We start from the raw sequence: 27,724 nt of genomic DNA, 5'->3' as shown, positions 1-27,724 counted from the left end.
CAGCGCGTTTTTCAAAAGTAGTGCATGCATACTTTTTGTCCGTTCAATTGAATAGGCTGAAAATCGCACTGCAGGGGATCGCACAGGAATGCGGTGAATCTGGTGTGAACCGGCCCTTATAGTGAAGATTCGCTTTAGAGTCAGCCACCTACAGAACGATTGTTCTTCCAGTGCAATGAAGATTTCATCAACATTCACGATGACTGGACAGTTCTGTGCACTAAGATGCAAAGCGACTGATAGATTGGCGGGGTCAGACAGAGAATGACCTATAGTAAAACTATTCTGGCCAGACAATCATTAACAACATGAGACATCAATGTGACCCGGCTGTCGCTGCCACACCTGAGCACAATTAGTGCACAGTGCAGGTTCAGCTTCACAACCACTGATCTCCTTATTGTCGATATTAAATCAAAGCTAAAACTTTATTTTAATTACTGAACTGTTGGGACGAAACTTATTGGGGAAAAAAAAACAATTGGCTCTTTGGTCTTTTAGAATGAATCTTGCTGGGAGAATATGCTGTCCACCTTTCCCAGATTATTATTATTATTATACAGTATTTATAAAGCGCCAATAGTTCGCTCAGCGCTGTACATTACAAAGGGGGACAGAACATGTGACAGAACAATACCAATACAATGTAAAACATGAGGGGATCGAGGGCCCTGCTCTTTCGAGCTTACAATCTAGGACCCTCATCTTAGACTTCCGTCCCAATGATGCTGTGCCCCAGGCCATGCCCCAGGATTCATTTTTGGTGTTCCGGGGTGGCGGGGTTTGGGTGGTACACTCCAGTAAGTGCATTGGCAGCCCACTCAATATGAATGGGATGCCTTAAAGTGGTTGTAATCCTCAGACATGAATTATGAACAAAGCATATACCTCTATAGGGTGTACTTGTCTCAATCCAGAGCACTAAGTGTAATTTCTGTCTGCTGCTCCATTCCTTCTGCTATCAGCATTAGTCACTTCTGACAAGTTTTCCTGACACCAAGAGAAAAAAGGTGACAGGGGATGGAGCTCCAGCCTGTAATGGACAACTCTGTTCCTGTGTGCTGTGTGCTCACTGAGCTCTGCAGAGTGTGACTTCAGCTCTCCACCCCCTGATTTCCAAAGCTCAGAAATACTGTAAGGCTCCATGTACACGAGCCTACCCTGACCGCTGGCCATGGGAAAACGCAAAATGCGGCGCCATGTTTCCCCGTGGCCAGCGCTCAAAACGTTCCTATCCTGAACATGATTCTTCTGCGTTCAGGAGAGGGAGGTTTAACCTCACCTAACCGCGGCAGCTCCTAAACTCTGCTAAAAGCCTGTGTGTACAGGCTTTTATGGAGTTGAGTTTTGGAGCTTTGGCAAAAAAATGCCAAAGCCTCCTAAACTCGAGTTTAGCAGCTGCTTGTGTACATGAGCCCTAAAAATTCTACACTTTGAATGGCTGTAGAGAAGAGAAGACTGCAGATAAAAAGGCACAACTTATGTAGGAGGATTGTTTTCATCTCCGCGCATCATCCAAGGCTAGTGTTGGGCTCGAAGCCAATCAGGGCTCACGGCTAAGTCCACGCCCCACACTGCTGCTTACACTGCAGCCTTGTGTAGTGTGTTGCTGGACACTGCCGAAGACAGAGGAGAGAATACGCTCCCCAAAAAATAAAAAATAATATGAGAAAAATAATCTGGAAAGAAATAAAAAACAAATAAAACAAAAAATACATTACAAAAAAGAAACAGCGTGCCCCTCCCCCCTCCCCAATCCTTACCACCCTTTAGGTCTGGTAGGAAGGTTAGGAGGGACCCCACAGTAAAAATTTTTTGTAAAAAGTGCATGGGGTTCCCTGTAAAAGCCATACCAGGCCCTTGATCTGAGCAAAGGACTGGCAGGGCAGGAAAGGGGGGGGGGGGAAATAGAGCGCCCCCCCCCCACAAAATTGCGGCTTACCAGGCCATGTGCCCTTGGCATGGGGACGGATTCCCCAATGATGGGGACAAGGGTCTCTTCCCCACAACCCTGGCCTGGTGGTTGTGGGGGTCTGTGGGCAGGGGAGCTCATTAGCATCATGGTACCCCTCTAAATAAGGGAGCACCCTGATGCTGCCCCCCCCTTGTACTTGTACCCCTATCCCCTCGCTAAAGAGAGCTGTCATATTGCGGCGAGTGCTTGGCGGGTGCGGATGGGTCGGCGGGCGCTGGGGTTTTTTAAATTTTAGATAATGGATTACAACGATGGAACCATTTTTTTGGCTTTTTTTAAATTAAAGGACTTGTCAAAAATTGTTTTGGTTTTTGTTCAAATAAATGAATTTTTCAAAAGACTGGTCTCTTTATTTTTTACTGAATTTAATCCTTTAGTGAATGGGTAGATGGGTGGGGGTGCAAGTACCTCTTACTGATTCACAAGGAGGGGGGCAGAATCAGGGTGCCCCCTTATTTAAAGGAGTACCCTGATGCTCATGAGCCCCCGTGCCCGCAAACCCCCACAACCACGGGTCAGGGTTGTGGGGGAAAATGCCCTTGTCCTCATTGGCATGGGGACACTGTTCCAGTGCTGCCAGGCCTGTGAGCTGATCAAGGTTCTGGTAGGAATTTATAAGGGACTCCACGTTCCCCCCCCCCCATTTTTTTGGTGGTGGGGTTCCCCTTAAAAGTTCTACCAGGCCTAAAGGGCCTGGTATTCCCCTCCCATGCCCCCCCCCATTTTCTTTTGGTGGTGGGGTTCCCCTTAAAAGTTCTATTCTCTTCCCCCATTCCCCCCCCCGCACATTTTTTGGGGGGTGGGGTTCCCTTTAAAAGTTCTACCAGGCCTAAAGGGCCTGGTATGGCCTTTAGGGGGAACCCCACGCACTTTAAAAAAAACAAAAATGTACTGACCTTTAAAAGGTCTGGTAAGGATTGGGGGGACCCCATGCCGTTTTTTTTTTGTTTTCTGTTTTTTTTTTAATTATAAAAATGTCATTAAAAAAAAAAATGTCAGTCCTGATGCAGCAGTTCTTTACATTGTACAGATGTGCTGCTTTGGATGTAGTTTAATGGGACCCTCCAGGAATGTTATTTGAAGGAATTTTTCTTTTTTTTTTTTTACTTTACCGAATGATAAATTATGTACTTTTTGAAATTTGTTTCCCACTGATTCATGTCCCTCAGGTACCCAAGTCCCCATCCCCTCTTATAGCCAATAACTTGCATAAAAGCCTTCAAAATGGGCGCTTTTGAATTTACAAGTTCGAGTCCCATAGACTTGCATTGAGTTTTCAGTTCATCGAACGTTCATTAGGTTCAAACGTTCAACCACGAACTGAGCACGGGGGTGTTTGGCCTATCACTACCTGAGGCCAATCACTACACTTGGTATATGCAGAGGCGTCCCTAGGGTTGGTGTCACCCGGTGCGGTAACACTTGGTGACACCCCCTCCGAAGATCCCCACAGAATGGATCGGATCTGCGGATTGAGCATAATGGATGGGACTCCGATCCATTACGCTCAATCCGCAGATCCGATCCATCCTGCGGGGATCGTCGGCTTTCTTTACAACGTACGTTTTCTTGGAGCGGGTCTGGTGTCACCCGTATAGGTTGCATTATGACGATCCCCGCAGGAAGGTTCGGATCTGCAGATTGGGGAGCATAATGGATCGGAGTCCAATCCATTATGCTCCCCAATCTGCAGATCCCATCCATCCTGTGGGGATCGTCGGCATGCAACCTATACGGGGCGACACCGGACCCGCTCCATGAAAACGTACGTTGTAAAGAAAGCCAATGATCCCCGCAGGATGGATCGGATCGTCAGCTTGCTTTACAACTAACCTTTTCGTGGAGTGGGTCCGGTGTCACCCCATGCGGTCGGTGTCACCCCTGCACCTGCCTAGGGACGCCACTGGGTATATGTGAAGGTTTACAACCCTCTTAATGCAAAGCATGTCATGTGAGCCATAAGACGCATTAATACACCATGTGCTTGTTCACCCCAACAAGTAGGCATGGCGGGGTGTAAAATGCCATGGTTTGGTGCTGCGGTTGGGAAAGAGTCAAGAACTTTTCCACACTTCTCATGCATAGGGCAGTCAATTAAAATGAATGTGCGGAAAACGTGCAAAAACACACCCTAGTGCTCATTGCACATGGAACCTAGTGTAAGTGTGAATAAGCCCCCCAATGTTACTGAGCTCTAATCACCCGCCCCAGCCCTCAGACCCGTGAATGACATTTCAAAATTTTCAAATTTCGATTTTGTGATTTTTTTCGGTCACGGTTTGATTTAGTGGCATGATATCTCATTTGTGATAGTTTTGACGCTGTTCCGTAGGCCCAGCCGGCTCCCGTTTTAGCTCATTCTGCGGGTTTTTACTATCAGCTAATTATAACTGTGACTCACTGGCCTATCAGTTACTCAGTAAACAAAACGAATGATTTTCGATCGCTCGCCGGTGCAGGGAAAGATTTTTCATCTAGATAGGGGTAATTAAATGTATTAATTACAGCCTTCTCAATAGGTACATTATGTCATTTCATACACGACTGCACTGGGTTGGGTGATTTGGCCGACTGACTCGTTTTTCTTGTTTCCTTGGCTATAAAACGTTTTTTTTTTTAAGGTTGGCATTGTTGCCAGTTATAAATCACTCCAACCTGTGTGTGTGAATCGGTGGTCCGATATAAGGTGTTTTTTTTAAAAGAAGAATGCAATGGGCTGTAAATGGTTTCGAAGGTTCAGGTATACTGGACCACTTCTCATACTAAAAAACTGCTCAAAAAAGGAAAATAAACATTATCACAAATATTAATCAAATACACACCCAAAAAAAGAAAAAAAAACAAATAGAGGAAACATTAAATACCAAAAAAACTAAAAACTACTTTAAATATCGCCACATAAAAATATACACGCTTTATCTAGAGAAAAGTAGACAATTTTTTTTTTCTTCAAGAACATTTAGCAAAGGTGATCCAACCATTTTGATATTCTGATCACATCTACAAAAATCATCCCTTGTTTGGACATTTTTTTTTTCATTCACTGTTGGTCAGGAACCCCCTGGATGAAATAATTTTTTGACAAAATGCGTCAGAGCACCCAATGCATTTCACTGAATTGGGAAATTTTACTGAAACTTCCTGACTTTTGCAAAAATTGAAGGAAACTAAAACTCTCTCACTCTCCCTTCATCCTCTCTGCTTCTCTCCCTTGCTTTCTCTTTATCCTCTTCTCCCGATCTCTCTCTCCATCTCTGTCTCTCTCTTCCCCCCTCCTTCTTTCCCTCTTCCTTCTACCCTACCATCTTCTACCCCCTCTCTATCTTTGACCTCCTCTCTCTTCCTCTATCCCCCTTCTTTCTTTCCTTCTCTCTTTTCTTGCTCCTTGTCCTTCTCTCTCTCATTTCCTCCTGTATCTCTTTCCTTTTATCATTCACTCTCTTCCCTCTATCCTCTCCTCCATTCTCTCACTCTCTCTCCTCCAATCCCTTTTATCATCTCTCTCTCTTCCTCTCTCTTTCTCTCCCCCTTTACCTCCTCTCTCTCCCTCTTCTCTCCCCCCATCTCTCTTTCTTTCTCTCTCTCCCACCTTTCCTCTCTCTCCCTCTCCCCCCGCCATCTCTCTCCCCCTTATCTCCTCTCTCCTCCCCACCCCCCTCTCTCCCCCTCTCTCTCCTCCCTTCCCCTATCCCTCCCTATCTCTCACCCCCATTGCTCTCTCTCTCTCCCTCCCTCCTTCTCTCTCCCCCTCTCGCCTCCCTCCCCCCACCCCCTCTCTCTCTCCCTCTACCTCCTTCTCTCTTTCCCTCTCTCTACCCCCCTCCCCCCACCCCCACCTTTCCCCCCCCCTCTCTCCCTCTCTACCCCCCCCCTCGTACTCCCTCTCCCTTTCTTTCCCTCTCCCCCTCAACTCCCCCCTCTGCCCCCCCTCTTTCTCTCCCTCTCTCTTTCTCTCCTCACTCTCTCTCCATCTACCTCATTCTCTCCCTCTCTCTCTGTCTCTCTCTCCCTCTCTCTGCCCCCCTCTCTCTCTCCCCCCAATCTCTCCATCTACATCCTTCTCTCCCTCTCTCCCTCCCTCTCTCCCCCTCCCTCCCCCCTCTCTCTCCATCTACCTCCTTCTCTCCCTCTCTCTCTCCCCCTCTCTCCCCCTCCCCCCCTCTCTCTCTCTCTCCCTCCCTCCCTCTCCCTCCCCCTCCCTCTCCCCCTCCCTCTCTCTCTCCTTCTCTCACCATGTAATGGAACATCCTGTTGTTATTTGTTAATAATCAACTTTTTATTCCTCTGAACATTTTCTGCCAAGCTCTTCCCACACTGGTGGATCCTTCCGGTAAGACCAGATGAAGGGAACAGACACCAGCGAAATAGCAGGTACACGGCACTTCCTGTACAATGATGGGAAATGGATTGGGCAATATTGAAGCTGTGGCTTTATGTAACAAGCCAGAAGCCGCTCTTCCTGTGTTCTTGGTGTTCAATACTCGCTGACCCTGGACTTTGTTTGGCCAATCAGATCTTAACCACCTACTCTGTTCTCTTCACCGCTCCCAGAGATAAGGGACCAACCTGTTCTGGCCTTACTGGAAGGTCAATTATTTACTGGACACGAAAACCATCCATAGAACTTGTGTATGGGTCTGTGTGTCATAGACGTTTCCAACTTTTATTATTAAAAATGTGGCAAATTGGGGTAAAAAGAATGACTCCTCTAACCAGGACGTAAAGCAGACTCCACCACCCCCAAGGCTGTCCAGCACTCCACACATCCCACACAAAGCTGGGCCAAGGGCTAGACAAAGAAGGCAGCCAACTTGGGCACTTCAGCAGGATGACTTGCAACCTAGTCTGCTGATGTGGTTTGCAGCTTATGGTGGGGCTCGCTTTGGCCTTTTCACCTTGCGGGCTAAAGAACCTTGTTCTGGCAGCGACTGTCCCTTCAAATTCTCATCCCCCCAAGTAATCTAACTCAGTCCCCCCATAGTGCCATGATAAGCTTCTTTAGTATTAAAACCAAAAGGCCAAAGTGCACCTTAATCCCCACACCCAATGTGTTTTGAAGTACTTTAGCTGCATCGCTTGCTGGTCCTATGGACCTGATTGCCCCCCCAAAAAAATCTTATGCCAAAAAATTTACATAGTACCCCCTAAGTTTCCAAAGAACCCCAAGAGCTTTGAACTATTTTAGCAGCATTGGTTGCATTTCCTATGGATCTGATTGCTCCCTCAAACTCTCATGCCCCAAGTATACTAACATAGTCTCCCCATGGAGTCAAGACAAGGTCCTTTAGCACCCAAGGCAAGAGGCTAAAGTGCACCTCAATCCCCCCAACCCCAAGAGGTTTGAGCTCCTTTAGCAACATAGGCTGCAGTTTGTATGGTACTGATTGTCCCTCAAATTCTCATGCCCCAAGTATACTAACATAGTCCCCACATAGTGTCAGGACAAGGTCCTTTAGCACCCAAGACAAAGGGGCAAAGTGCAACTCTAAAACCCCTGCCCTATCCCCCCCCCCAAAAAAAAAACCTATCAGCTTTGACCCAAGGCAAAAAGTTAAATGAACTTCTACCCCCAACCCCACCCTCCTAAGCCTTTCAGCTTTGAACCACTTCAGCTGCCTAGGGTGTAGGTCCTATGGCACTGACTGTCCCCTCAGGTAACCTAACACAGTCCCCCCTCCCCATAGAGCCAGGACAAAGCCAAAGTACACTTCTGTTCTCCCTCCCAGCTCCATGAACTTTGAACTACTTCAGCAGAATAAGTTGCAGGTCTTTCCCTTTTTATGCCCCCAATCCTGCTCAAAGTGGCTGCCCCCTTCTGCCTACCCTTCAACCTGGCCCTCCTCCTTCCCTTTCAATGCAACATCCTCAACCTACAAACAGGACCAGGACAAGGGGTGGGCAGAAGGGGCTGCTGCCCTGGGTGCAGTGGTTTACTGTATGGATGGAGGAGCCAGTGAACTCATTCTGATATTTATTTCAGGTTCTTATATAGCGCTGTCAATGTATGCAGCGCTTTACATATAAGTTGTACATTCACATCAGTCCCTAACCCTCAAGGGGTGTACAATCTAAGGGCCCTAACTCACATTCATACATACACATACTAGGGACAATTTTAGACAGAAGCCAATTCAACTACCAGCATGTTTTTGGAGTGTGGGAGGAAACCAGAGTACCCGGAGGAAACCCACGCAGACACAGGGAGAACATGCAAACTCCAGGCTGGTGGTGCTGTGGTTGGGATTCAAACCAACAACCCTAGTACTGCCAGTCAGAAGTGCTAACCATTTAGCCACAGTGCTGCCCAAGGAATTTTGACAAATGAATGATTGCTGGGGGGCAGCATCCCCTAAGCTCGCACATAATGAAGCGGGGGGGGGGTGCATTTTAGCTTCTTTGCCCTGGCTGCTACATGACCTTGTCCCAGAACTGCCTACAAGCATTGCCGCTAAACCACGGGTGTCAAAGTGGTGGCCCTCCAGCTGTTGCCAAACTACAAGTCCCATGAGGCATTGCAAGACTGACAGTTCCAAGCATGACTCCCAAAGGTAGAGGCATGATGGGACTTGTAGTTTCGCAACAGCTGGAGGGCTGCCAGTTTGACACCCCTGCTCTAAACTCAGATGACCCCCACAGATCCATCACCACACAGACACACCTATATGACGGTTTTGGTTTGATAATTAGACACATTTTGGCATTTTGATAAATCACCTCCAATTATTTTTGCCTGTCTACCATTCCGTGGCTGGTGCATTTATACTGGAGCAGGTTCTAAACCAATATTTTCAGAATGATCAGGTGCAGGAATCCCATTTAGTTAGGGTGGCTTCTCTTCGGGAGAGCCCCCTTACCAAGTACTTGGTGGCTGGCTTAGGCTGGCCACAAGGAAAGGGGTCCGCCAGGTCCTTTCAGCTAGGTGGACCACATGGGAACCTTGTCCCTGTCAGGAGCTTCGTGCCCCGGGGGATCAGGGTAGAGATCCTACCCCTTCGGGGGTTGGACAAAGCACACCCCTAAGTGCACTTTTTTGTGTTGGTTTTGCACTTGTACGTTTTTTGTTCACTTACGGGTTTTCGTTTTTCGCACTTTCACGGACTTCAAAGAAAAATCTGTTCTATAAAATTCAGTTTATTTGAACCTGACTTTGGTCCAATTTGTTTCAAATTTGTTTCATATAAGTACATGAAATAAATAATAAACAAATCCAGCAGTCTTTTCACAGTGCTTGTGGCTGCATTGTCAAATTTTCTTCAGAGCAATCTCCCTTTTATACCCTGAGAACCTAGCTGAGGCTACAGTAGGTTGGTGGTGCTGGATCTGGTGAACACACCCGCCCGCTGCTTTGCCTGGGCTCAGATTCAGAAAGAAGGATACCAGTCAGGTGCAGATGATGAATGCCAAGAAAGAATTTAGAGCTGCCTAGTGGGTTGATCGTATCTTTTGTTGATATAATGTCATGTAAATTACCCTTCAGAGAACGATCATATTCATAGTTCTATAACTGTGTGCAACATATTGCAGATAAAAAGCAGCTCCAGTCAAACGTGAAGTAGACTGTGGATGTATTAGATCTGTTAGGACTTCACTTCTGTTTCCCCAAGAGAGCTTTTGCCTCACTTCCTGTCCCGGTGACCACAGAGGAAGAGAAGGAAACCTTCCTAGGAGAGTCATAGTCAGCATTATCACAACTTGTAACCAGGGACAGACTGACAACTCATGGGGCCCCTGGGCAATAGGGGATCATGGGGCCCCTGTGTCCTTGCCCAAACTGAAAAAAGGCTATGAAAAAGGTACCAGGGGCATCTCATGGGGCCCCCTACTGACCCTGGGCCCTCGGGCAGTACCCGAATTTCCAAATGGTCAGTCCGCCCCTGCTTGTAACCCTTCCATACCCATCTGGCTGGAGCTGCATGTGATTGATTCAGACTTTCCACGATCTCCATATTTTATCGAACTTAATGTGGCTGTAAACCCTCACATATACTCAGTGAAGTGACACGGATATAAAACAAATCCTCCTGAATACTTGTGTATCTACAGTCTTCTGTTCTCTACATCAGTTAAAATTGATGAATTTATAAAGCTTGTCTGAGAGTTCAGAAAAAAGTGGGGGGGGGGGGCTGAAATTACACATTGCAGGATTCAGTGAGAGCTGATTGGAGGGGAGAGACACATCCCCCTTCAAACAGCACACAGGAACAGACCTGAGGCTGTCAGTCTGCCAGAGGTCCTTCCCCTGTCACCATTTTTCTCTTGGTGTCAGGAAAACGTGTCAGAAGTGACTCAGGCTGATAGTAGAGGAAGGAAGCAGCAGACAGAAATGGCAGTTTTCTTAATTGAGACACACTAGAGAGGGATATGCTTTGTTCATATTCCATGTCTGAAGTTTACAACCACTTTAAAAGGATTTTATACTGAGAGGAATAGTTCTGACCTCTCCTTTAAAAAAAAAAAACGGCAGTTGTCTGGCTGACCAGTTGGTCCATGGTTCTCAGTAGAATGTCATTTGTAGATTAGGTATTCTGACATCACTCTGACTTTGATGGCCGCATGCTTGTTCTGGGTCAATGTATAAAAAAAAATCAAGCAATAGCCAGGCAAATAGCATTTGTCAGCATGAGCTCTGCATTGGCAGTGGATGTGTTTCTCTCAGTAATGGCTACTTTTGAAGGAGGAGCCCAGTGCCCCATTTGTAATATTTCAGATTCTGGGCCGGTTCGCACAGGAACATGCTCTGCATTCCCGTGCAATTAACATGCAGTTTTGTGCACCGCACGAGACGTAGTACATGCACCACTTATGAAAACTCACTGCAACCACATTGCATGGAACTTCTGCACCATGCAGGGGTGGACTGACAACTCATGGGGCCCCCGGGCAATAGGGGATCATGGGGCCCCTGTGTCCTTGCCCAAACTCAAAAAACCCTATGAAAAAGGTACCAGGGGCATCTCATGGGGCCCCCTACTGACCCCGGGCCCTCGGGCAGTGCCCGAGTTTCCAAATGGTCAGTCCGCCCCTGCTACCATGTGATCTGGTGTGGGTGAATACACTGCATTTGTGACATGCGTTTGAGGTATCATATACTTATTATTGACACCCGCTGCACGGAACGCAGATTTCCAGCGCCGCATTCTAGTGTGAACCGATCCTTAGATTACAATGTGCAGTGAAAAGGCTCAAATTCCGAAAATGGCACAAAGGAGGAAAATTTTTAGCAGGATTGTTTTAAATCACCTGTTCTGGCTTTTTCCCCGGCCTTTCTCAGCCATTTCATTTCTATGCGCACTTGTCGAGCATTAGACACACATCATGGACTGGTTTCATGATAATGACAATGATGGACCATGTCTGTGCAATGTGTGTTGGCGCATCCACGTGTAGTCTCTACCAGGAGCATATGTAATGGGGTGACAACACAGGAGCACAATGAGGTGACAAAGAAGATGTGTTGTCACCCTATAACAGGAAGTGCCTGAAAAAGGACCTTCAAAGCAGGATGAAATGTTAGTGATTGGACCTTGAAGAAGGGAATACACGCTGAAAGTTTGTCCTAAAAAATTGTATGTCAGTGCAAATAAAAGAAGTATCATGTTGTTTCAGTTGCAGGTACACTAATCCGGCTACAATCACCTCAAGCATTGATCTACTTTAGTAAGTTCAGGTAACATATCATCATTATATATTCCATATTCTGACCATATACATCACATCCTCTCACATTTATCAGCAATGGTCATGGTAGCCAACCAGCAGTGGCTATAAAGTTCTGTATATGCAGGTATTCAGTTTATTTATTAATTATTTTTTTCTGTTTATTAACCGCTTCTTGACCGCCCTATAGCAGAAACACTGCTACAGGGCGGCACGGGTGCGCCAATCGCCATTCGCGGCTTTCAATCACCGGGTCCCGGTCAGTGATTACTCGCCGGCACCCAGTGATTACCGAGGATCTCCGACGGGGAGGAGAATTGTTTTGTTTACTAACAGTTCTCCCTGCCAGCTTGGGCACACTGCTTTGGATGGCTGTGTACAGCACAGCCATCCAAAGCAATTTGCTTACAGTGAAGCACACAGACACTGCCCCCTAGTAAAACACACCCAGCACACAGGTAACCCTTTGATCGCCCCTCATTTTAACCCCTTCCTGCCCAGTGCCAGTACTACAGTGTCAGTGCTTTTTTTTTTAGCACTGATCACAGTATTGGTGTCACTGGGGATGTCAGTGAGACCAAGTCAGTCGTCCCCCCCCCCCCCCCAGTGTCAGAATGCCTGCCACAGTGTCGCTATAAGTCGCTGATCGCTGCCATTACTAGTGAAAATAAAAAAAAAAAATCACAGTATCTATACCGCCATTTGTAAACGCTATAACGTTCACGTAAACCAATTAATTTACATGTATTTGGGATTTTTTTTAGCAGTCATGTTGCAGAATACATTTTGGCCTAAATTTATGACGAAATTTGATTTTTTTAACTTTTTTACTGGACATGTTTAATAGCAAAAAGTAAAAAAAATAGTTTTTTTTTTTAAATTGTCGATCTTTTTTTTATAAAACAAAAAAATTTTAAATGCACAGGCGATCAATTACCACTGAAAGAAAGCTCAATTTGTGGGAAAAAAGGATGTAAATTTAATTTGTGTGCAGCGTTGCATGACCGTGCAATTGTCAGTTAAAGTAACGCAGAGCCGTAATGCAAAAAAAATGGCTTGGTCGGGACCTGAATATGTAACTATGTAACAACTAGATGTTATTGTATCCATAAAATATAGTTTTGTTTATATAAAGTTACTTCTTATTGTAAACAATTTCCGATGTACTTTATTGGCTCTCCTGGTCAGCAACCAATGATCATGTACCTACAATTTGATACAATGTATCAGAGTATGATAAATCTCAGCTGACACATTAATTGCTGTCTAGTCTCAGAAATGGATACATTCTTCCAGTGATCATGGATTGGGAGTAGATTTGGAAAATATGGGAAGAATTAATAGACCAGAAAGAAAGTTTTCTGAAATGTTGGAGTCAGCTGGAATGCCTCGGCATTGGTCATGTGATCAGCACCGGATGTGTTCATTATACTGAGGATTACAGGGAGGTTTTTCAGACTTTTTTTGGTGGGTAAAACACAGCAGGTTCATGCATATGAGCAGGGGCGGACTGACCATTTGGAAACTCGGGCACTGCCCAAGGGCCAGGGGTCAGTAGGGGGCCCCATGAGATGCCCCTGGTACCTTTTCATTGTTTTTTTCATAGGCTTTTTTGGGTGTGGGTGAGGACACATTTAATAAATGAATTTGGACTCTTTACCTTCTGATCTGGCACTCCTTCTATATATGCACCAGGGGCGGACTGACCATTTGGAAACTCGGGCACTGTCCGAGGGCCAGGGGTCAGTAGGGGGCCCCATGAGATGCCCCTGGTACCTATTTCATAGGCTTTTTTGAGTTTGGGCAAGGATACAGGGGCTCCATGATCCCCTATTGCCCGGGGGCCCCATGAGTTGTTAGTCCGCCCCTGCATATGAGGCTCCCACAAAGAACAAGCACCAGATAGCATCTGCCCAGCCAATCACTGACCAGCATCAATGGGCAACCCAGCATATCAGTTTGTTTCATTGAGCCATTATGTTGTCAATTAAAATTCTAACTCTGATTTATCTTGTATGGGGATCATTATCTGCTGTCTGGGACTGGACATATCCCAAAACCCAACGGTCCGACACACACACAAGAAAAGATGAATTTCTTCATTGTCAGTGGTTATGCATTACCCACATATCTTAACCCTTTCCAGACCAGGGGCACAGCCTGACTGTAACCAACCTCTTGTGCATGTTACATATATATTAATCGTTGATTTAATGAGAAGCCAATGTAGTAGGTATGCCGCTTTGTCAGGTGATCACTGATAACATGTACACTATATTGCCAAAAGTATTGGTCGGCCGGCCTTTCCACGCACATGAACTTTAATGGCCTCCCAGTCTTAGTCCGTAGGGTTCAATATTGAGTTGGCCCCGCCCTTTAAAGCTATTGGAAACAATTGATATGCTTTATTACTTTATTAATTATTTTGTGACAGTGATTAAAGAGAAGGGGAGGGGGTGCCTTATTTCGTCATGGGGCCCCATCACATTAGGTGAAGACCTGGTTGCATTGTCATGACCTCACGCCAAGGAATGCTAAGAGCAGAATTAGCACAAAAGTGCAAATAAACAAAGCAAATTGTATATACACTATATTAGCAAAAGTATTGGTCGGCCGGCCTTTCCACGCACATGAACTTTAATGGCCCCCCAGTCTTAGTCCGTAGGGTTCAATATTGAGTTGACCCCGCCCTTTGCAGCTATAACAGCTTCAACTCTTCTGGGAAGGCCGTCCACAAGGTTTAGGAGGGTGTCTATGGGAAGGTTGGACCATTCTTCCAGAAGCACATTTGTCAGGTCAGGCACTGATGTCGGGGGAGGAGGCCTGGCTCTCAGTCTCCGCTCTAATTTATCCCAAAGGTGTTCTATGGAGTTGAGGTCAGGACTCTGTGCAGGACAGTCAAGTTCCTCCACCCCAAACTGGCTCCTCCATGTCTTTATGGACCTTGCTTTGTGCACTGGTGGGCAGTCATGTTGGAACAGGAAGGGGCCATCCCCAAACTCTTCCCACAAAGTTGGGAGCATGAAATTGTCCAAAATGTCTTGGTATGCTGACACCTTAAGAGTTCCCTTCACTGGAACTAGAGGGCCAAGCCCAACCCCTGAAAAACAACCCCACACCATAATCCCCCCTCCACCAAACTCTACACTTGGCACAATGCAGTCAGGCAAGTACCGTTCTCCTGGCAACCGCCAAACCCAGACACATCCATCAGATTGTCAGAGAGGCGTGATTGGTCACTCCAGAGAACACGTCTCCATGCTCTAGAGTCCAGTGGTGGCATGCTTTACACCACGGCATCCGACACTTTGCATTGCACTTGGTGATGTAAGGCTTGGATGCAGCTGCTCGGCCATGGAAACCCATTCCATGAAGCTCTCTACACACTGTTGTGCTAATCTGAAGGCCACACCAAGTTTGGAGGTCTTTAGCTATTGACTCTGCAGTTGGTGACTTCTGCGCACTGTGCGCTTCAGCATGCGCTGACCCCGCTCTATCATGTGACGTGACCTACCACTTGGTGGCTGAGTTGCTGTTCCCAGTTGCTTCCACTTTGTTATAATCCCACTAACAGTTGAGCGTGGAATATTTAGTAGCCAGGAAATGTCACGGATGGACTTATTGCACAGGTGGCCACCTATCACGGGACCACGCTTGGAGTCACTGAGCTCCTGAGAGCGACCCATTCTTTCACCAATGTTTGTAGAAGCAGTCTGCATGCCTAGGGGCTGATTGTATACAGCAGTGGCCATGGAGGTGATTGGAACACCTGAATCACATGATTTGGAGGGTGGGCCCAATACGTTTGGCAATATAATGTATGTAAATGCCTCATGTATTGCTGTTTTCCTAAATTATTTTTGTGACTCTGTTGCAGAGTTTCTTACCTGGGGATCCTGCCAGTAACAGCACTGCCTGGTGCATACCAACGATACTAAGTCACTGTCTTGCTTGTGTGCTGCTTCAGTTGGCCGCTGGGCTGCTTTTTAGGTCTATAAGGCCAGGCCAGATGGACAACTGAAGGAGCTCGCATGGCAGGCTGACAAAGCAGATACTAAATGCATGACAGCGGCTTAGTGTTGTCAGCCTGCAACAGGCAGTGCTGTTACTGGCAGGATCTAAAGGTAACACATTTAATGACAGATTCACAAGGAAAATGTTGTTTAAATATATTGTATACAGTGAAAAATGATAACATAATTAAAAAAAAAAATTTAGGATCAACATACACTTTAAGCTTCAGTTCACACTATAGCTTGTATGTGAAACCTGCAGAAGTTGTACCGCATTCCTATGCAATTCTGCGTGGTGCAGTTTGAGCCCTTTCATTTGGAACAGGCTCACATGCACCCCATAACACACAAATGTTCAGACACCTTTTTCTGAGCTGCACTGGAACCGAATCACACAGTCATTTTGTCCCATGCGATTCAGTGCAGGCAAAAACACTGCGTTTGCAACCTCTGTTTGGGGTGTCGTTAACTTTGAATTGACACCTGCAGCAGATCTTGAAAACACAATGTGATTGCAATGTGGTGCAGGAAACGCACAGGGGTCGCAGCGTTTCCCACACTGCATATGTGTGAACCGGGTGACAGTGATCAGCAGCTGGGCGCTAAGATATTCAGCCTTCAGCCACATGGTTGTCATTAACTTGTTGAAGTCCAATGGAAAGTGTACATTTATATACAGTGCAGTGCATGCAGCATGCCACTGTGCCCATGTGCTCTTCCAGCACACATATATCCAAGGTTCAAGTGCTTGCACATGTACCTACCCAAAGGACCAGTAGTTTGACACAGGTAGATCCACTTGGTGCAAATACAGGACTGAATGGCTCCTGAATTCCACTTTTGTTCCTTCATCCATGGTCTAATGGTTGTCAGTCCAGATCAGGTGTCCCCAACCTCTGTCCTCAAGTACCACCAGGTCATGTTTTCAGGATTTCCTTCACCTCACACAAATGCTTTAAATCAATGGCAATGGCATGGTATGTCCGAGAGCTATTTCTATCTCAAGGAAATTCCCAAGACATGACCTTCTGGGGGTACTTGAGGAGTGGGATTGGGAACCACAGGTGGGCTTAATCTCAGAATGGTGTGGAGTTCCCAGCTCCGCCCACTTGTTGTAGTATTCCTCAAGGTGGTCTAATTTCCCTTTTGGGTTTTTCCTTACCTTTACATTACAGAGAAAACAGCAAAAACATACTTCTACTACAGAAGGAACAGCGAACCTCCAGTAGATATAGGAAGCCAGTGTGTTAGCACATTAACTAGCATCCGCCTATATGTGGAAATCAGTTTGGCATGGACTGACCTTTTAAACTTTTAAGCTGGCCATATAGTATACAGTATAATTGTACAATCTCCTTTAGATCTTCCATTGACTACGTAGTGCAAGGACCTGTCTGGTTGGATAAAAATTGAATTTATTGTACAGTTATATTGAATAGTTTTGGTAAATCTATAGAAGATTGTGCAATCTGATTGTATAGTGCATGGCTAGTTTAACTCACAGTCATTTAAATGCCCCAAGAATTATGTAGGCCATACATGGTTCGAATTCCAAACGATTTTTAGTCTGAAAATCGAAAATGCTCGGTAAACCGATGGTGCCATCAATGATTTCGAAAATCGGCTGACCAAGTCATAAAGTTCACTCCATATAACAAGTGAAACTTCTGTTCCTTCCAGGCCACAGCTCATGCACATATTCTACTCGGAAAAATGGTTTGACCATTATTGAATCAAAAATCGGTCGTTTTTCATGAATTTTCCAACATGCCCGATCACCGAAAAGGGGAGGAACCACGAAAATCGGTCGGTGCCATTGACCCACTAACAGAGCGAAAATCGGCCGATTATTCTTAGGTCCGATTTTCGGATGAAAAATTGGTCGAATTTCAACCCATGTATGTCCGGACTTACCCCTACAATGAGAGAAACATGTAATATTATTAATAAAAAATATTTTTTCTTAATAAATGATTGCCTTGTGTTAATTTATAAAGTATATCCTTTCATTATTATTATTATTTTTTTTTTTGCAGCATCTGTTAATTTAAAAGAAAACAGAGACACACAAAAATCTGTACAGTGTATATTCTTTATTTATATTGAAAATAAAAACCAAAACATATGCTATTGTGTTTCAAAATTATAATTAATAACAAATAAAATGAATAGAAACATTTCTTTTTTTTAAAATAACATTTTTTTTCAAAAACAGACATAAATCTTTTAAAATAATAATAACTCTTAAAAACATCTTGGGATTTCAGAAAAGGGAATATTAAATTGTTAGAAAAAAAAATCTTTTGCCATAAATTTGCTCCGAGGGTTAAAATAAAATTGATGGAAGAATGGGTTAATTAAGCGGTGCTATGCATACAATAATTAAGGCACGGTTATGAAAGTCATGAGTTGGTGGGGTGTTAGTGGTTGGTTAGGGTGCAGGGGGGGCTTTGTACACAATTCGAGGGGGGGGGGGGAGGGTGCGTCAATACTATACTCAAGAGTGCCGTCCTTTACAGACCTGCAACACACAAGAGCGATCGCTGACGATAATATTAATAAAAATTAAAAAAATGGCAAGAAAATGATCAAAAAGAAATGTTCGAAGCTTAAAAAACTGCAATTTTCTGATTCACATTCAACCGGGTCCACTTAATCTGCCAAAGTTTAAAGCCAATACATACAAGAGATAAAAAAAACGCACAATGCAATCAGCAAATAGCAGCTTGTTAAAGGTAGTCAAGATTTTGTTTTTATAAAAAAAAATGCCTTAATGTTTTTTTTTCTTCTGTAATACAGTATGATAATGTGATGGCCGGTGTCATACAAAAGACACCATTCCCTTTACTCCCACAATGCAGCTTGTCATTGAAATCAAGTCATTAAATAAGTTTTGTGCGTTCGACAAAAAACAAAAACAAAACGTCTCTTGGCACACTGATCGTGTCTCTGAAAGTGAAGGCAAGGACTTATCCTGGATAAAATTTGTCTATGAATTGCAGAAATATATATAAATATTTGTAGAAGTCCATATCTGCTTCATATCATAAACTCCTGATAGATAATCTGCTGGTGACTTAATGAGCTGCACTGGATTGTAGGTTTTACAGTAACAGATACACCAAATGATGATGATAAGGCACTTTGAAAAAAGGTAAAAAGGTGCATACATTGTGATTGAACCCTGTTCATAGCCAAACCCATCATATCACAAGCCACTTCAACAATCTGAAGCTACCAGTTGGGCTGGCACCAAAGCGACCAGTGTTAGCAGAACATACTGGTGGTTTGTGGTGCCAACGCAATTAGAGGCTAAAAGTTGCCTGAAGCTGCCCTGTGACCCCATGGGCTTGTGCTATGGAACCCTATCATCTCTTTATTTACTCCATCAAATGCCATTGAGAGTTGCAGCAAACTGTTCTTCAATGTTTACCAGACTTCACTGCCCCTGCTCAAATGGTAGCCAAACACATGAAACGACAAGCCAATTCAACAACCTGAAGCCACCAGCTGGGCTGGCACCAAAACTTCCAGTATTTCCTGCATGGACGGGGCATGCTGGAGTTTGTGATGCCAAAACAACCAGAGGCCAAAAGTTGCCCAATCTAGCCTGTGACCTACTGGGCTTGTCCTATAGGATCCTATCATCTTGTTATTTAGCCCACTAATTGCCATTGGGAGTTGCAGCAGTTCTCCAATGTTTACCAAACTTTACTGCCCCTTAAAAAAAAACCCATATATTAAAATATTTTGACCAGCTACAGGTTGCATAGAACTTATTCAAACTTTTTTTTTTCTTACAAAGAGTATAAAAAAACAAAGGACAATAAAAAAATGTACATTATTTGGTAGACTGTGGTTGCCCAATAGAGGCTCCTCACAACTGAGTTAGCACCAGGCTGTGAGAACTTAGCCATAGTGGCCATGCAAAATGGTCACCACAATCGAAAACCTAGTGGACAAAAGCAAAATATCCATTTTTTGGCAAAACCATAGAAAGAGAGATGGGGTCAAAGGCCGGGATCCAGGTTCATGGACGTGTCCTTACCACTCTTGGTGTCTGGTTAGGATTCACAGGAGATGGAAGATTGATGGGGAGGCAGTCAAGAATTTGGGAGCTGGGTTGGACCTCATGCAACATAGTAGAGATAGAGAAAGGGTCAAAGGCTGGGATCCAAGTTCATGGACATGTCCTTTTCACTCTTGGTGCTTGGTTAGGATCCACAGGAGATGGAGGATGGACTGGGGGTTAAATCAAGAATGAGGTTGAGTTGGACCTCATGCAACAAAGTAGAGAGAGAGAAAGGGTCAAAGACTGGGATCCAAGTTCATGGAAGTGTCCTTACCACTTTTGGTGCTTGGTTAGGATCCACAGGAGATATAGGATGAATTGGGGGGGACGTCAAGAATGAGGAGGTTGGGTTGGACCTCATGCACAGTTACCCATCACTTTGACCAGAGAGCTCTCTGGAAGCTGCCTGAAGATGCCCCTGAGAGTCTCCAACTCCCTGCTGAGCTGTTCCACCCTCTTCCTCAACTTGTCGTTCTCGTTGGACAACTCAACCACCTTCTGTTGGGTCTCAGCATTCCTCACCTTAGCCTTGTCCCTGCTCTTCCTGACCGCTATGTTGTTCCTCTCCCTCCTCACCCTGTACTCTGTGCTGCTTTTGTCCACCCATTTTTTGGACTTGCCTCTGGTCTCCGAGGAAGAAGAAGAGGTGGAAGATGAAGAGGACATCCCCTTGGAGGACGAAGCTTGCATCTGGTGGTGATGGTGGTGGTGGTGATGGGGAAGGTGGTGAGGACTTGGCACTGGGGTGGGTGGTGGAGTCGGGTGCCCAGGTTGTAGGTGCATAGTGGTCTGGGCGCAGTGGGCTACTTGGTACTGCAGGTGGGATGGGTGCTGGTTGGCCGGGTGAGGGTAGAGGGCAGCTAGAGACACCCGGTTGGCCTCCTCCTCCTCTCTGGGCTCCTGTTTGATGACCAGGGGCCTGAGGCCATTGTCCATCTTGTTGTCCAGGTAGGTGGCCATGCAGCCATACATGGGAGGGTGTCCGGGCGCCCCTCCGAGCCCCGGTTGGTAGTCTATGGTGGCCTTGGCTCGGTCGTGCTTGCTGTTATGGAAGAGATCGGCCAGAAACTCGTCGTTGAAGGCGGCCGGGTCGATGTAGGCGCTGATGTCTATGGAGTTCTCGTTGTCGCACAGCTCGGTCACGTCCCCGGCGGCGGGGGGCTCCCTGTAGCCGTAGGCGGCGTGCTGCTGAGGCTGGGCGTTCATGGATGGCCGGGATTCGACCTCGTAGAAGTTGGCTAGCTCCATGGAGCTCCTATAGCCAGCCAAGCATGGTGACGAGCTCCGGGAATCCAGGGTGAGCTCGGGCTGATCGATCAATCGCTCCACTTCCCCACCAACAGACCGACCAGGTGACTACGCCAGCTGCTCAACACTGACTGGCGGAGCACCGCTGTCACAGTATATATAGGCAGCAGAGGGCGCAGCGCCACCTAATGCACGGTCAGGGGTACTGCAGCCGGCAGAGAAAACTGTCTTCTGGAACCTCTCCGGCCGCCTCCAGCGCTTCCTTCCCTGCAATCCCCTCGCAGCATCGCCGCCCCGTGATCGCTGCACGACGGCCCTGGGCTCCGCTCTCTGCTGGTCTGTGCTGCTCCTGTGTGCAGTCCGCCCTTTGTACCGGCCAGGCTGCACATAGAAATACAGCAATGCGGCATTTATATTGTCGGTGCTATGGAGGCGTCCACCCAGGGTATGGATATTGGGGTATATATCCGGAGGGGGGGGCATCCTGGAAATTGTGTATAAAAATTAAAATAAATAAATAGCTATATATATGTTTTTCTAATACGTGTAAATACATGTATTAAAAACATTTTTTTGCATATTAAACAGATTGTATGTATATATGTGTGTGTGTATATATATATATATATATATATATATATATATATAATATGTCTATTTTTATTTATTTTTTTATTACACTATATATATATATATATATATATATATATACACAAAATATTTTTTTTGTGTGTTCTGCATGATATTAAAACATGATATACAGTGTGTATATATATATATATATATATATATATATATATATATGTATATATTTTTTTTCTTATATATATATTATATATATGTATATATATATATGTATTTTAATGTTTTTCTAATACATGTAAATGTATGTATTAAAAAATATATATATTTCTGCATAGTAAATAGATTGTATTTATATATGTATATTTTTATTTCTTTTTATTAATATATATATATATATTAAAAAAAATATATATATATATATACATATATATATACATATATACAGTATCTCCCAGAAGTGAATCCACCTCTCACATTTGTGTAAATATTTGATTCTATCTTTTCATGTGACAACACTGAAGAAATGACACTTTGCTACAATGTGACGTAGTCAGTGTACAGCTTGTATAACATGTACATTTGCTGCCCCCTCAAAATAACTCAACACACAGCCAGTGGCAGACTGACAACTCATGGGGCCTCCGGGCACTAGGGGTAATGCAGCCCCTGTGTCCTAGCCCACACTCAAACCATACACAAAAAAGCTTATGAAAGGTACTAGGGGCATCTCCTGGGGCCCCCTACTGGCCCTGGACCCTCGGGCAGTGCCCGAGTTCCCCAATGATCAGTCCGCCTCTGCACACAGCCATTAATGTCTAAACCGCTGGCAACAAAAGCGAGTCCACCCCTAAGTGACAAGGTCCAAATTGGGCCCAAAGTGTCAATATTTTGTGTGGCCGCCATTATTTTCCAGCACTGCCTTAAGCTTCTTGGGCATGGAGCCAGTAGGTTGAACCCCCCCCCCCAAACCAATGGATTCCCCCATCCACACAATAGAGGATGGAGGGATGCCCCCCCACCCCCCCGCCCCCCGATGTATTGTGACAGCAGGGACTCTCAAGCCTGTTTTTTTTTTTTTTTTAAACAAAAATTGACCTAACATTCAACTTCTGGAGAACAGTCAAGTCAAACAAGGATCACAATTTGGATGGCCCAGGCTGACTTTGGATCTATCTATGGCAGCCTAAATTGGCCCTGGTATGAGTATATATATATTTTTATGTAGGCATGTAAAGGGACCAGACACTGTCAGAAGTTCACTCCATGGGTGGCGCTGTTGGCACCTCCCTCACAACATCTTTCAACTGGATGCGGCCCCCTTCAGAATACAAGACCCATCACTGCAGGTTCCTCTATAGTGTGCTAAAAGCCAGGGTTATGGGGGCAGCGGGAGGAGCTGGACGCAAGAGATGAATCCTAAAAACTTTGTTAAACCCCCCCAAAAGCTGCCCCAATTTTGCCATCCCCATTGACTCCAATGGATTTCACCCAATATGTATAATTGGAAGATGAAAAATCTTAAAGTGTTACTAAACCCCCAACAGTACAATCAGTCTGTATATGTAGTAAAGCATGCTTGTTATACTCACTGTGGGACCTAAGGGGTTAATACTCTGCATTGTGTAAAAAGACTGTTTGATCCTGTCTTCTCTGCCCCTCCTCTTGTTCAAATGTCCACACTGATAAGACAGACTAAATCTGTAGCCCATCTGCACATGTTCAGTTTAGTCTGTATTGCTAGAGAAGTTTTTTTTTATTCTTGGGAGTGTGCATGTGATCAGCACAGGGCCAATCAGCACTGTCCAGAGAGAGGACACAGGGGTTCTGCATTCTCCTAGAGCAGAATGAAAACTCTTCCTGCAGGCTTTAACCAGTGCTTAGCTGGACACTGATAGAAGTCACAAGACTGCTAGATACTGCAAATAAGAAAAGGTCTTTAGCAGTTTATATTTACTAAAATAATAGCATTTCCATGTTGTGTGTACTGTGGGAGACCAGATATAGTGACTGCAGGGTCCGGGGAGACCAGATATAGTGAATGCAGGGTCCAGGGAGACCAGATATAGTGAATGCAGGGTCCGGGGAGACCAGATAGAGTGAATTCAGGGTCTGGGGAGACCCAATATAGTGAATGCAGAGTCCGGGGAGACCACATAGCGTGAATGCAGGGTCCGGGGAGATCAGATATAGTGAATGCAGGGTCCAGGGAGACCAGATATAGTGAATGCAGGGTCCGGGGAGACCAGGTATAGTGAATGCAGGGTCCGGGGAGACCAGGTATAGTGAATGCAGGGTCCGGGGAGATCATATATAGTGAATGCAGGGTCTGGGAAGACCGGATATAGTGAATGCAGGGTCCGGGAGACCAGATATAGTGAATGCAGGGTCCGGGGATACCTGATATAGTGAATGCAGGGTCTGGGGAGACCGGATATAGTGAATGCAGGGTCTGGGGAGACCAGATATAGTGAATGCAGGGTCTGGGGAGACCAGATATAGTGAATGCAGGGTCTGGGGAGACCAGATATAGTGAATGCAGGGTCTGGGAAGACCGGATATAGTGAATGCAGGGTCCGGGAGACCAGATATAGTGAATGCAGGGTCCGGGGATACCAGATATAGGGAATGCAGGATCCGGGGAGAGCGGGTATAGTGAATGCAGGGTCCGGGGAGACCAGATATAGTGAATGCAGGGTCCGGGGAGACCGGATATAGTGAATGCAGGGTCCGGGGAGACCAGATATAGTGAATGCAGGGTCCGGGGATACCAGATATAGTGAATGCAGGGTCCGGGAAGACCGGATATAGTGAATGCAGGGTCCAGGGATACCAGATATAGGGAATGCAGGGTCCGGGGATACCGGATATAGTGAATGCAGGGTCCGGGGAGACCGGATATAGTGAATGCAGGGTCCGGGGAGACCAGATATAGTGAATGCAGGGTCCGGGAAGACCGGATATAGTGAATGCAGGGTCCAGGGATACCAGATATAGGGAATGCAGGGTCCGGGGATACCGGATATAGTGAATGCAGGGTCCGGGGAGACCGGATATAGTGAATGCAGGGTCCGGGGAGACCGGATATAGTGAATGCACGGTTTAATAACACTTTAATTTCACTTGTAGAGCCCTATGATCCGCGTTGTCTTGACCTTCACTGCTTGATGTTCCAGCACCTGGTGGGGTTTGGATCTTTCTCCTCATACACAGCCAGACTGTAAATAGAGGTTATCATGGACCTGCAGGGTTACCATGATTGGGCCCGGAGCTCTATGCATTGGTTCCCACCCAGCTGATGGAGGATGAAGTGAAATATAAATGAGAAGTGAAGCTGGGACACAAGTTTACATTGCTGCCTCAGGGAGGACGAACCGTGCAATTCGACTCTCTGCGCAGGCATTGAATATTCTCCAGGTTGATGTGTCCTTGGCTCTGTGTAGTGTGTGATTAATATTATGTGACACCCCACCCATCACCTCCAGTCTGTACATCACAACCGCTTCTCTCTCATTACACAAGGATCTGTCCTTAAAGTGTACTTGTCAGAATGCAAATAGGTAAGCTGCCATTGCTCACAAACTCACTAGCTTTGGGTCGTCATCCTGATTCTGTCTTCACTATTTACTCATCTGAAACAAGTATGCAGTATCAAAGTTGAACTTTTTTTTTTATCACACTTCACTGGATACATGCTTGTTCTGCATTAGTGACTCACTGGGATTGATTTACTAAAGGCGAATAGACTGAGCACACTGCAAGTGCAGTTGCTGCAGAGCTTAGTGAATGAGGAAAAGCTCTGCTGACTTCCATCATCCAATCATGTGCAAGCAAAAATTCCTTTATTTTTTTTTAATTTTCCTTGCATGTGATTGGGTATTCATATAACAATTGCAGCGCTATTTGGACATATAGTTTGAAAATCCCCAAAATTTACAGTAATTATATACAAGTCCATGTAGGATTCCCATTTATATATAGAAATCGGTGCATAGGAAAGAGAATTCCAATCCAAAAAGAAGACCGTCACCTTCCACCCAAATAAATTGGCCTCTTACCAGAAGGTCTGACCACCCAAAGGGTCGGCCAGCATAAGCAGTGTAATATATCCAGCTGATACTGCAACCGGTCTTCAATAGAAATCACTTCCAGAACGATCCAAGATACTTCTCCAAATTAAATTCCAAATAGCAAACTTCCCCTCAGGCATCAAAACACCACATGAAAAGAAGAATTGCCAGCTCATAGTGTAGTAAATTAATTAATCCAAAGGATTTATTCAGATTGCACCTACATAAAAAGCTTTAAAACAGCATGACAAAGTGACAGGATGGTATGTTTCAAACCAAAAAGATGGCCACTATCCCTCCAGAGCGCGATGACGTCACACTGCGTAACTCCACCCTATGCGTTTCGTCATCAAAAGTCATCAGGGGCATGGCCAGCGCGATGCATCGCTCAGTATAAATAGGGGAAGGACCAGGGGCGGACTGACAACTCATGGGGCCCCCGGGCAATAGGGGATCATGGGGCCCCTGTGTCCTTGTACAAACTCCAAAAATCCTATGAAAAAGGTACCAGGGGCATCTCATGGGGCCCCCTACTGACCCCAGGCCCTCGGGCAGTTCCCGAGTTTCCAAATGGTCAGTCCGCCCCTGGGAAGGACACTCCCCCTCATTAGAATGCGCTCCATTTACCAGAAGTGCCACCTCAAGTTAGTAATGGCCTGGTATTATATATCGCTTTTAAATACAAATGTTGGCAGCTCAAGCGAACCTCACATAGAACGCTTATGCTCTTAAAGAAGGGGGCCTATGACTGCATATGTATGTCCACATGTGACCTCAGAACCTCAGAATGACATTGTGTGCATTTTGAAAATGTGTTACTGTCTTCGAGACTGTAAAACAAATCTTTGTATGGGGGATCCTCCCAACCCTGAAGTGCCCTGGGCCCCCCAAGGTCTAAATCTACCCCTGCACACAGTGATCATGTTACTACATTGGTTGAGAGGCTTTCAAAGGACCCAGTACAGGGAGAATCAGGAGGGCACAATACTGGGATCAGGAGAGCACAGTACAGGTTCTGGGATGCTGCCCGGGTCATCCCGGGACAGCTTTGTAAAAAGTGTGACTGCCCCGGCCAATCTGGGACAGTTGGCATGTAAGATGTAATGCAAGATTATCATGGGGCCCCCATGCACTAGGTGCCCCTGGGCAGAACCCTGGGGTGCCCATGCATTAAGACAGCCCTGCATTACACATTACTGAGCAGGCTGCAAGTAATACAAACATCACATATCTGATGACAGGTCCACTTTACTTTATTCCTCTGTTTAGTTTGAGCCTGGCCAGCAATGTAGCCCTATTGGCCTGAGAGGTGTCATTGCTTGTGCAGGTAATTGACTTCTCAGGTGATCTAATGAACGATCGGATATCAGATCCAGTAAATGAATTCAATGTATCTATTGCAGATCTCTCGCTCTGTTGGGTAGTAATGATGGCCGTTCCTGCAGGATGGGAATTAAAGGAGATTACTCCATGTTGGGTGGTTCAAGTATGGCTGAATATATCTCACATATAGAGGAAGGAGGACAGATTACCAGGAAGGAGCTGGAACCCCAGGAGGGCGTCATCCCAATCCCACCTCCACTGTGCCAGCGTCAACGACCACGAATCCCACAACCAACATTGATGCTACAGATAGGAGACTGATTATAGAAAAGTCAACAGTTTTTGCATTTCCATGTCAAATATCGACCCCGAGAGCTCAGCCAATGAATAAATCTGGGATGTATTTTTCTCATTTTCACCATGTTTCCACATCGTTAAGTTTAAGCCCGGGTTCACACTTGTGTGGTGCGGCATATCGCATGTGAGTTGCACAAGAACCGCACCTCCAAGAACCGCATTCCTGTGCAAATCACATGCGAATTCTGTGTGGTGCAATTTGAGCCATACATTTTGCATGGCTCAAATCGCACCGCATTCGCACCAAAAAGGCGCAGGACCCTTTTTTTGGTCCGCATTGGAATCGGATCGCATGGGTATTCACACCCATGCTATCAAATTCTGCACATCGCACTGCGTTTTGCGCACTGATTTCGGGGTGTTAACATACTCACCCGCAGCGGTTCACAGGAACGGGGTGCGATTGTGATGTGGTGCGGAATTCACA

At 45.6% G+C, this 27,724-nt stretch overlaps 1 protein-coding gene and 1 long non-coding RNA gene across 2 annotated transcripts; one reads left to right on the top strand and one right to left on the bottom strand.

The window, feature by feature from the left end:
* Window positions 1-17,723: 17,723 nt before the first annotated feature.
* Window positions 17,724-21,105, bottom strand: CEBPA (CCAAT enhancer binding protein alpha). Its single transcript, XM_089667835.1, has one exon. The coding sequence runs from the start codon at window positions 20,963-20,965 to the stop codon at window positions 20,075-20,077; it is 891 nt and encodes a 296-aa protein (XP_089523961.1). The 5' UTR covers window positions 20,966-21,105; the 3' UTR covers window positions 17,724-20,074.
* Window positions 21,106-21,167: 62 nt separating this feature from the next.
* On the top strand, window positions 21,168-27,352 carry LOC149427629 (uncharacterized). The gene is made up of 2 exons (XR_016311238.1): window positions 21,168-21,410; window positions 27,021-27,352. It is a non-coding gene; the product is annotated as an uncharacterized LOC149427629 (long non-coding RNA).
* The last annotated feature ends 372 nt before the right edge of the window (window positions 27,353-27,724 follow it).

The sequence above is a fragment of the Staurois parvus genome, unplaced genomic scaffold, assembly GCF_062004578.1.
Source record: "Staurois parvus isolate SC_StPar_1 unplaced genomic scaffold, SC_StPar_1.0 ptg003601l, whole genome shotgun sequence".
NCBI lineage: Eukaryota > Metazoa > Chordata > Amphibia > Anura > Ranidae > Staurois > Staurois parvus.
Note: the sequence above shows the minus strand (reverse complement) of the source record. Positions and strands in the feature narration are given on the sequence as shown.

Excerpts from the sequence above, each read along its gene's own strand:
- CEBPA (XM_089667835.1), bottom strand. The coding sequence starts at position 20,965 with ATGGAGCTAGCCAACTTCTACGAGGTCGAATCCCGGCCATCCATGAAC.